Genomic DNA, 11,782 nt, shown 5'->3' with positions numbered 1-11,782 from the left:
AGCAAGCACCCTTGGTGAGGAGGATTCTGAGCAATGTGCTGGTGCCATTTGGGGAGGCTGGCCCCAGAGGAAGGCTCACCAGCGTTGGGCCCATCAAATTCTGGAAGACTTTATATCAACAGTTAATTCTAATATTTACATTTGGAAGGAAGGAAGGAGGGAGAAGAAGGCAGAGATCACATTTTATAAGAAATTTAGGGAATCTCTTGCTTTAAGAAAATTTGAAATTGTGGCCAAAAATCAAATGCACCAACAGCAGTATCAGCTGAAAACACATTTTTTTATTAGAAACAACATAAACACAGTCTAACACATTGTGCAAATACACACTTCTATTCCATTGCCCAGTGTGATAAACACCATCCCTCAGCAAAATCGTTGTTTTCTTGGTGACTGCCACATAGCAGTAGTTGCCAAGTGTCAGACACTAACTAAGCAATGAGGAATTAACAAACAAAGGCAGAAGCTCACCGGCCAGCTGACACGGTCTTTATTCTGGCCATCCTAGCAGATCTACTACTCACTATGTCCACCTTACTCCCTGTCGTGTGAGTCCGTGTATCAAAACGGGGGGATGAAAACAATTAGGTAGATAAATGGGGTTGAAACACTAGTTTTACTCTCAAATAATCCAATGATTTATGAAAAAGCTATTGCTTAGGTATTTTATAACAATTTTAATTTTTTACTCTATGGCCTTTTAAAGACCTGAAATCCTTTAACAAAAAGAGAAAACCCCTGTGTCTCTATCTTCTATCAATGTACACAGTCCTTGAGTGGTGACCCAAAATGAAAATCAAGCCTAATGCAAAGCCACCTATACTTAAAGTGGCCGTTACCCCTTTCCTGTAGTGACTTGGATATTTTCTTAGTGTTTATGTGAAAATGGGTTTAAATCTGAATATTCACAGTGCAAAGCCCAAATCACTCCTTTGGAAAGTTGTCTGCTAATGTGTATTTTACAGGCACTTCCCTCTATCTGTGTTCACCTGTGACTACCATACACTCCCCAAAATTTCCATGTTTGTGTAAGTTTGTATCTTTTTGTAAAGACAATTTACAGTTATATAAATATGATTCATTTTATTCCTTTTAGGAATTTTTATAAATATATTAATAATTATGTTCACTCTCATCAGCAGATGGATCCCATGTTTGCTGTGGAAAACATCAATCCTGTTTTTCATAGCACCCAAGAATCAGGTGATCCTTGGGGTTCTCAATTTCATTACTTTAAAATTCTTCAATGTGGTTCCAGCCACGAATAGTCATATAGATACTGCATGCTCAAAGATATCTTACTGAAGCCTGTTCCCAGAACTAAGCTTTCTGTTGTCTCCCAACCCCATCCACACATCTGAAATTGTCATCCTGAATGCTCTCCAGGAGTTAAGTAACAGTTTTGAAAAGATGCTTAACACCACAACAAGGAATTTGTTGGCATGACTCGTACAATGCGGTTACTCCAGATACTGTATTCAAACTGTATGGGCCCATTGAAAAAGTAGATATAGCCTAGAAAGAAAGAGAACAAGAGAAAATCTCAGGCTTTAAAAACATTAGGATTTACTACAGCTAAGATTAAAGATCTGATCTGTGGTAGTATTCTCTAATTACCTAATTGCTTATTGCAGCTCTGGAGATCCACCAGAGCCTCACACACTTGAGGCTGTCTCTTCATTAAGTTTATACTTCTCAATCTTTATTTTTGAAAAAGCCACCAGCTTAATGTAGTGCTTGCAGTTTAAAGGATATACGACAATAACAATGAAAGAAAAAGAGACCAGCAATTTGAGAGCGGGGTTGGGGGACATGAGAGGAGTTGGAGGGAGGAAAAGGAAGCAGGGAAAATGATGTAACTAAGTTTTAATTAAAGATTTTTTTAAATATGTAAGTATTCGAAGATTATATAAATTATGCCCTAGAATTACTTGTCTTGCTACAAAATCTAGTTCTGATGTTAGAAACATTGGTATTCATTAACTGTTAGAAGTTAGGGGTAATAACTTTTGTCATAATTAAAGCAAAAATAATTATATAGTTATGATAGTTGTGAATGTTTATAAATTATTCCATACTCCAGCACTAACTTGAATTTTGACATAACCCCCTGCCTCTTGGCATCTCTACATATAATTTAAGGTCATCTTTAGGTTCTACATCTCTTATCCCACAGTTGGCAGTAATTAGGTAAAATTCTCATTGATTCTAAGCAGGTTATTTTGTTTGCTATTTAAATAGTCACACAGAAATAGTCAATACCTCCGTGACCATGCATCTATAAGCTCCTTTGAATTCTGTATTAAGATCCTTTGTATGTAAAAATTTCTGGGGGCCCAGAAGCCCTTCTGCAAAATCAGTGCAATATAACTACTTACCATTTTTCTCATAGACAGCATCTACTTTATCGCCAATTCCGGGGAATTCCTCTACTATGAGTCGGGGATAGTCTTCGTCCATAGTCTGGTTAGCATCATCATATCTGTTTAATAAGAAAAAGAAAGCTATATTATCAAAAATATAGGAAAGGATGACAAGAAAGGAAATCCAGGTGAAAGATTAGAAGAAACAAGTTGCCAGTATTGAGAGATGGCTTCGATGTATGAAGAAAGGGAAGGATGAATGGTTGGGAGAAAGTGGATATTGTGGATGGTGTGGGTGTGCATGTGCATGTGTGTGTGAGATGTGTGAGAGAGAGAGCATGTGTGGGCTTTAGTCCAGGAGCAGCTGGTGGAGAAGTAGACGTGAAACAGGAATGTTGGACTGGTACACATCCAAAATTAAGTGTGATAGGCTATGGGAGAGGGAGGTAGGGAGCAGGGAACAGATGAACAAAATACAGTGTCACACATGGAATTAGTGAAACCATAGTTTTGTATTCTCACTTAAAAATCTAAACATTTCAATAAAACCACCCTTGTAATTGAAAATGAAGTATGAGAAACAGTTGAGAACAGCAGTAACAGCAGGTGTGGACTTGGCCCCAGGACAGTGGTGGGGGTGGGGCGTGGGGGTGTGTGTGTGTGTGTGCGTGCCCGTGCGTGTGCACACGTGCGTGAGCGTGCCTCACCTCCACACCTGGCTCCCGGAGAAGAAGAGGGTCTTGCCCATGTCCTCAAGGTGCACAGCAGCACTTATCCTCTTCACCTCTTTTGGAAATCCCAGGTCAGATATCTTTTTGGGATAACCTTCCAGAATGTCATAACCATTGAGAGCCCAGAATTTTCTACCTAGAAGAAGTCAAAGAACAGTTTTAATGACCAAGGAACATATGTCAGGGCTTAGGCATACAAGCATGTGCTGAAAAGGAAAACTATTGAAGAAATAGCAAAGTCAGTGTAATCTCCACGTGTCTGAATCAAACACAAAGGAGCATCTTTCCAAAAGAGATAGGATTCAAGGCTGGGACTTCCTGTTTATTAATACAGCCAGCCAAATATCAGTTTGTCAGTTTATTGCCTCTGAATGTAAAGTTTGGAGCTAAATAAAAAAAATTATTGAAATTTCTAAATAAAGAACCACTAGTATCAGTGAATTAGATTCAAAATTCAAGTTTTTTTATAAGTTAAAGAAAGTTACTTTTTTTCAACTTTAAGTATAAGAGTCAAAAAGTAGAAATGACATTAGCAGAATGTTATGGAAATAAGTTATGGCCATTGAGGTAGGGTAGCATTTTCATCCCACCCCCATGCTCATATATTAGGGACAAGCAGGGGCTGGCGAGACGGCTCCTCCGTGAGAGTGCCTGCTGTGGAAACACGAGGACCTGAGCTCAGACTCTGAGTCCCCACGTGGAAAGCCGGGCGCCGGGCGGTCCAGCACTTGGGGTAGGTGTGTAAACAGAAGGATGCTAAGGGCTCACAGGGCAGTCAGCCTAGCTGGGGGACAAAGGAAACAGAACATAAAATCATACCCATACTCTGCCTCTAGTATGTGTAAATACGATGAAGGACTAGAAATTTTAAAAATGCACACTGTGTTTCCTTAGCAAGTAGTTTTTAAGATAAACTAGAAGGAAACCTGGAGTGAGTGAGACAAAGCAAAGAATGGATATGATAACAGTGCTTTCATTCCCTTTCCTTTGCATTGCTCAAGGCCAGGTGCTCAGATGGGCTAGGCACTGAGTCATGTTTCCATCCCATAGTCATTTGACACACCAAGTTAAGAATATCTGGTAGAACAGGTGCAGGTGCTTTCTGGTTCTCCTGTGTTGTGCTGTGTTCTTAATTTAAGTATTGCTTTGGTGGTGGTCATGCTACTAAGTCTCTGGCAATATCAAGTTCATCGCCCATCTACACTGGCCATTTGAAGAGCCTCCCCAGTGGCAGTCTTACCTCTAAAGATGAACATAAGGTCATGGGATGGATGTTCATATGCAGCATCCACATGGTTGGGAAGTTCTGGCCAAAATGATTTTGTCAAAAACAGCTCTGCCTCAACCTGCTGAGGGTGCAGACGCCAGAAGAATCTAGTGCAAAAGGAAAAACACAGTTTATCACATTAAGTGCAATAATTCTATTCTGCTAATAACCACTGTCCACATCAATACAGATCAGGTACTACAACCATGCCTGGTACCATAAAGGGAAAAGAAATGCCATTTCCCTTTATGTTATAATTTGTAGCCCTCCAAGTTCTAGCCAGAGGTCTTCTCAACTGAAATGTTACAGGGCCTTATTGAAGGCTCTCAGTTCCCTAGGGGTTGAAACCATGCTTTGCATATATTCAGCGTGGCAAGCACATTTGCCATGAACTGTTGGGCTATAAGAATTATCTTCCATGATCTCAAGGATCTTGCAAACCTTAGAGACCATGTATAATCAGAGTCATAACATAGGTAGTGGGCATGCTATCTGACCACACATGGAAATATGTATCAATGAAGAGATTAACACATAAGCAAGATACAACCATCTACAAATTGTAGGTGAACTTCATTTTTCATTACCTATAGGTTTCATTTTCACCCCCTTTTTGAAAATTCCAACATAGGTATTGGAATCAGTATCTCCATTGTGAAAGAAAGTAGTGTGGCTATCAGTAAATGCACTAATGAAGCAATGACTTGCAATATTTTTCAAATAAATTTGGTTTCTATTTTTCCTTTATCTTATTAAGATTTACCCACCATTTATTTGATCCAAGGCATGTAAGTAATCTGCCCTTGGTCTACTGTTTCTGTGTTGCCCTTGGGAAGTTTGACAGGAAGCTTTGGCAATTTGCAGACATAACTTTACCAGAGTTCATCACGTGCAGATTTGACAAAGGAATCTTAAGAGTACCTGTCTTTAAAGATCATGGTTTCTCCTCGGAGGCTGGTAATGGCATCAAGGGATAAGGCTGGGTCACACTTTTCTGGTGTTTTGGGATGTTTAGGATTGGGGTCTTCATCTCCTGGCCCTGCAGTGGCACAGCAAATGTGAGAGGCTTCCAAGTGTCCTTATAGGAGGACTGGCCCTTCTGGGGCCAGGAAAGGGTTCCTTCCAGGAAGGACAGTAGCCCCTGAACTCATACTCCAACACCCAGCAGTCTTCCTTCCTTCCTGCAGGGTACCCCAGGCTAGCAGGGTGCTATCCTGTTTTCACTGCTCTGGACCTCTTCAAAAATTCTTCTGAACCATAGATGTACACTTCTTGAAGGTGATGGCAGAAAGGCAAGGTGAACTCAAACCCTGAGACCATTTCCACCCCACAGTCAGCCTGCTGACAGCCCTTGGGGAGCACACTGTTCTGAGCCCAGTTCTCTGGGTGCATCGCCCATGTGGACCCCTCATCTTCTCTCCTTCTTTCGACTATTTCACCAACTGTAGATGTCAGCTGATTTGGCTTCCCCAGTTTGCCACACTGCAGCTCATCTCAGTGACAAACTGGCTCAAGAAGCTCTGCTGTGACCTGCCACATGTTTATAACTTTCAGCAGTTCACATGTGTTGAGCAGTAACCCCATATTTCTCTCTCCACTACATAATCCTGTCAAAAATTCATTGGTTACAACATGGTAGAATCAAGAATTACTAAATAAACTTGAGAAGTCCCTTTGCCACCTTCAAGTTCATGCCTTCAACCACACCATCAGTCTTTTAAATTCAGAGGTTAGCAGTAAGCTAAAGTGGCTTGACCAGTTTTCTGAACTAATTCTCCAAGAGCATTTGTACTGATGACTGTGAGCAGTGGCTGTAGTTCTTTTTATGACACAGAATCCAGAAATAAATGTTTGGGTTGAAGTTTAAATGTTTTGTAAATATTATTGGAAAAGTGGGAGGAAATAAGAGAAATTTCCTACTGTGGATGTTGAAAACCACAAAGGCCCTGCGAGAGGGCAGCAAGCTGCAGTGACCGAGGAATGTCAGAATTTACAGAAACTGTTTATGTCCTCATCCTCAGCGTCACCTCTGTTGCTGTTTGTGCACTTTTAAAACTCAACAGCATTTAGTGGCTTCCTAAGTTAAATGAGGAATAAGAGCACAAACACAAGGAAGTATGGTCTGAAAAACATTTAGAAACTGTAGTTTCTAATGAACTGTAGTGCAAACCCAAGCAAGTAGTTTGATTCAGAAAGATGGATTATTTTTTCTCGTGTTTGAAAACATGAGAAATGGGTGATTAGTCTCGAAAGGAAATGTACATCTATTGTGCTAATGTAACTATATTAATCAGTTTTGTAACTGGTAGAAAAAGAGTTACCGTAGAGAGACTGGATTCCTTGAACATCATCATCGGGAAGCATGAAATGGCTTTTGCCAGTGTAGGTATAGATGGGAAACATCAGGGCTCCTGGGTCCTTGGAGTGGTCCAGACCTAGGGAGTGGCCAAGCTCATGGGCAGCAACAATAAACAAGTTGTAGCCTGTAAGAAAAACAAGAAACAATGAGAAGACAAGACCCTCCAATAAGGAGGCAATAAAGGAAACCCTAATCTATCCACCTATCTTTTCCTAGTTCATCATTTTACTCACTCTTTAAAACTAGTCCTCAGCAGCTTAAAGGAAGATTCAAAATAGTAATCCTTGCAACTGTAAGGACTATAGCTCCCTGTATGAAAAACCAATTCATCCAATCCATACTTGAAGAATCAATTCTATAGCAGTGTTAATAGATCGTCCTCAGATTAGTAGTTAGTAAAGGCGGCCATGAAGACAACAGACATCCTGATTTTTTCTCTTTGTCTTCTCTAGCTAGGTTAAGAGGGTGGACAGGAATATAACCTGGAATCAGCCATGTGGAAGTCACATGAAGTTCCACATAGCTCTAGCTTTCACTTAGAACATCATTCAGAGAGATAATGAACATGTCACTGTATTTTCATCTTTCCTCTAACAATTATTTCCACCAACATTTAGAGTGTTATTTTAAATTGTGTGTGAGTGTGTGGTAGAGAAGCAGGGTAGGCCCTGGGCTCAATCTCCAGCACCACAAAACAGTGGACCTCAAGAAAGATGGGAGAGGGAGAGTTAGAGTCAGTACTCCGTTTCTTCATTAAATATTCTTTGTTATCAGAACCTATATGTAAAGAAAATGAACTAACTTGCATGTTGTAGGACAAGCAAAGGTCTCATAGTCAGAATGATCAATAATTATTGCAGTGACTAGTAATGGTTCCCATTTTTTACCTTCATCTGAAAACTTAACCTGGAATTCTCTTTCTTGCAGATGCTTTCATTCACTTATTTCAACTAAACAAATTCCAAACCTGTGATTTCGGTGCATCTGAATCTGAGACTTCCTGTGGCTTTTCCTTAACCATACCGGATGCTCTTCTCTGTAAACCGCCCTCCCCAGGAGACACTCAGAGCATGAATGTAAGACCTTCCCTTCCCCTCTAGAGACAGAGTAAAAGCACTGGAGAGCAGGCGTTCATTGCAAAGGGGCCAGTTCCACTCTCACAGGGGCAGGGATCCTATTGGTTTGTTTATTTACTCATTCACTATTTACTTACTTACTCACTTAATTTTTTGAGACAGAGTCTCCCTATCGAGCTCAAGCTGAGCTCAAATTCACAATCAGCCTCCTGAGCACTGGGATTACAGGTGTACATCACTATGGCTTCCATTTTATTTAAGTAAATACTCAAAACCAACTTCTGTGAAGATTGTTCTTTGTTGCTCTAACTAGGCATCTCTTTTGCTCCAAAGTTAAACCCTACTAGGAATAATCTGAGGCTTTTCTGCTAAGTCAACATCCCAATTAATTTGAGCTTTTAGAAGCAAGAAGTAGCCAAGAGTCATAGCCACACTAGTCACTGCAGTACAGATTTAACTCCTGAGTGAATTTGTTTAACACTCAGTTTCATTTTACTCTCATAATACAACCATTTCTGCCCCCTAGCTATTTGGAGTGAGATGTTCTCTTGCTTTCCTGAAGCAGTATTTATAAATGAATGCTGTAGGAGAATCCAAGACAACCAATGTGCCTGTCGAGGAACAGAAATGTGGTTGAACCTGTGCCAATAATACTTCAGCCAAGAACAAAATCTATTTCAACTCACATCCAACATAGTTATGGACCACAGATCCAGCCCTAATAGTGTGTGTATGTGTGTGTACGTGTGTGTGTGTGTGTGTGTGTGTGTGTGTGTGTGTGTGTGTATTATACTTCTTTAACAGGCAAAACTGTAATCCAGAGTAAGAAACAGAACCATGCCTAACGGAGAAGACATTTTATCCCACTTCACAGAGTATGTCCCTGAAGCCACAATAACAAATGTCATAGATTTTATTCAATTTTTCATATTTAATGATTTGTAAAAATATCTGTGAGGGAACTAATTAGTGCAAAATATTCCTTCATTATTTTAGAAAATGTAATCAAGTGCTAAATACAATTTGCTTTATGCTTTCTAACTTTGTGGCAGTGTGTCCACGTCCAACAACATGTGAACTAAGTCTTTATAAGGAAGATTACCTTTGGAGCTGCTCGTCCAGGTTTCATCATCATCAAAATGGGCGTCCCCTCCATAATTTGGTCCAGGAGGAAAGGCATGTGCCAGAAGACCAGAAGGTCCATCAAAAGGGTAGAAGTCACCATGTTCTATGTACAGAAGCAAGAGTTAGAATCCCATCATACATATACATACACATGTACATACACATCATATACATACACATACACATACCCATACCCATACCCATACCCATACCCATACCCATACCCATACCCATACACATACCCATACCCATACACATACACATACACATACACATACACATACACATACACTTACACTTACACATACACATACACATACACATACCCATACACTTACACATACACATACACTTACACATACCCATACCCATACACATACACTTACACATACACATACACTCACACATACACATACACATACACATACACATACACATACACATACACTTACACATACACTTACACATACACATACACTTACACATACACATACACTTACACATACACATACACTTACACATACACTTACACTCACACATACCCATACCCATACACATACACTTACACATACACTTACACATACACATACACTTACACATACACATACACTTACACATACACATACACTTACACATACACTTACACTCACACATACCCATACCCATACACATACACTTACACATACACATACACTCACACATACACATACACATGTACAGCTAGTGCCTGGCTCAGGGGCTTGGCAGAGTTTTGTCAAACGCTTTGAATGTGATAAATGACTGGTGAAAGGAATAGAAAAATGAAACCAAGGAAGAATTAATATATTAACATGTTTCAAATGATTCCACATCCTTACCTTTAGTTCCAAAAGATATCATGATATCAGCAGTTCCATCATGGATTCTGGTGAAATTCAGAGGTGTCACATCAGACCAGACTTTGAAGGCCTTTTTGAAGGCCTTCTCCACTTCAGAATGGGGCATATCGGGAGTGTAGTTCACAATTCTATTCAACAAAAGAAGTATCAGTTAAACTTTGAAAAGTTAGAACTGCTTTTAAAATACACTTCCTTTGATCCCCCATGGGACTGGACTAGGCCCTCTGCATAGGGGAGATAGTTGTCTAGCTTGAACTGTTTAGGGGCCCCCTGGCAGTAGGATCGGGATCCATCCCTGATACATAAGTCGACTTTTTGGAGCCCTGTGCCTATGGTGGGACGCCTTGGCAGCCTTGGTGAAGAGGGAGGGGCTTGGACCTGCCTCAGCTGAATGTTCCAGGCTCTGCTGACTCCCCACGGGAGACCTTGCCTTGGAGGAGGTGGGAATGGGGGGAAGGCTAGAGGCCCAGAGGAGGGAGGAGAGGGAGAAATCTGTGGTTGGTGTGTAAAATGAACAGAAAGTTTCTTAATAATAAAAAAGAAAAAAATACACTTCCTTCAAATATTGCTTTTCAACTCAAAATGAAATGGCTGCTTTGAATGTTTTACTAGGTATAATGGATATTTTGCAAGAATAACATTTAAGAATTTAATCAAATATTTAAGCATCAACAAATAACTGAATACTTGGCATCTTAAATTTAAAATAAATTCAAATATAACTGTTTTCATGCTAAAATTTGGAACTAAACAAGATGGCACTGAAGAGTTTATGGGAAGAGTGGAACCCTCTGTCTTCAGGAGCATCATCACAAATGTGGCTAATGTAGTCCATTTTGAACTTTCTAGACTCTCCTCCTGAATTGTGGTTTCATTTCTTAAAGAAATATTTTGAAACAGCCACTGAAGAGCAATGTTGGGATAGAGTTAAGATAATAGGGCTTATTAAATTAATTTACTCATTTTTCATGTTTAACATTGACTTACAGACCTCTTTTATAAATACTAAGTGTAATAATTTTGTAGAAAATGTGATCAAATACTAAATATAACTTACTTCTATGCTTCTTAACTTGGTACTAAAGCTAATTCTGAACTTAATTTCCCATTGAATACTTAAGGCCTGCTCCAGACACTTAGAAGAAAAGACTAACAACATGGGGGAGATGGAGCCTTTGCTCACCTGTAAGTTAAGTTCGTCTGGGACCATTTGAGCGTTCGAGGGAAAACACTGTATTCACCCACATCAGGGACTCCGCATCTTGGTTTTCTCATGATGTCTAAGGTGGGATCATCAAGTTTTCCAGTCACCTCTAGGCCGAAGAAAGACTGCATTTCTCGGAGCCTATCAACTGTGGAGGTCACTGCAGACTTTTTCAGAATTCCAGCGAGAGTCACGGGATGATAGTAGGATTTCAGGTAGTGCTGGAAAAGAGACCAAAACAACTTGCTTTTTCAGAGAAAGGAGATTTAAGAAGCACTACAATGGCGACTGGCAGAATACTGTACCTCTGCAAACTCGAAGTCTTCCTCAGATAAGTCGTCATCATCATCACCATTGGGCAGGGGCAGGGACCAACAGTGAGTCCAGCTCAACAAGAAGAAAGTGGCCAGGACAGCTGAATGCATGGTGACCATCAGTGCCTGCAGTCTCCTGCAGTCTCTCCTTCTCTGGGCATGCACCTTCTATTTTATAGACCACAGCAATGAGTCACCACCTGGGGTGTGTGTTAACTTCCTAGTTAGTCGAAGGTAAACATGCTTACATGGTCTTTTTTTTTTCCTGCGTGTGGTTTGTGGCAGAATCTGAGGAAAGTGGAAAATGAGGACAGTGGGGGATACCAAAACCCATCTGGCAAAATAAACAGCCTCAGCATATTTATGGATCTAGTGGAGAGAAGAGGCTATTGTATTTTCACTTCACTGGGCAAAAATGTTTTCTTCCTTTTGTAGGAAAAACAGCTACTCTGAGTTTTTCAGGTA

General features: G+C 40.2%; 1 protein-coding gene across 1 annotated transcript; it reads right to left on the bottom strand.

The window, feature by feature from the left end:
* Positions 1–325: 325 nt before the first annotated feature.
* On the bottom strand, positions 326–11,471 carry Mmp13 (matrix metallopeptidase 13). Its single transcript, XM_052726726.1, has 10 exons — positions 11,309–11,471; positions 10,983–11,224; positions 9,779–9,927; positions 8,899–9,024; positions 6,683–6,844; positions 5,283–5,400; positions 4,335–4,468; positions 3,071–3,230; positions 2,379–2,482; positions 326–1,515 (listed from the first exon to the last, which is right to left on the bottom strand). The coding sequence occupies exons 1-10, from the start codon at positions 11,435–11,437 to the stop codon at positions 1,415–1,417; spliced, it is 1,425 nt and encodes a 474-aa protein (XP_052582686.1). The 5' UTR covers positions 11,438–11,471; the 3' UTR covers positions 326–1,414.
* Between the last annotated feature and the right edge of the window lie 311 nt (positions 11,472–11,782).

Source organism: Peromyscus californicus, unplaced genomic scaffold, assembly GCF_007827085.1.
Source record: "Peromyscus californicus insignis strain IS unplaced genomic scaffold, ASM782708v3 Scaffold_11__1_contigs__length_118956290, whole genome shotgun sequence".
In the NCBI taxonomy this organism is placed as follows: Eukaryota; Metazoa; Chordata; class Mammalia; order Rodentia; family Cricetidae; genus Peromyscus; species Peromyscus californicus.
Note: the sequence above shows the minus strand (reverse complement) of the source record. Positions and strands in the feature narration are given on the sequence as shown.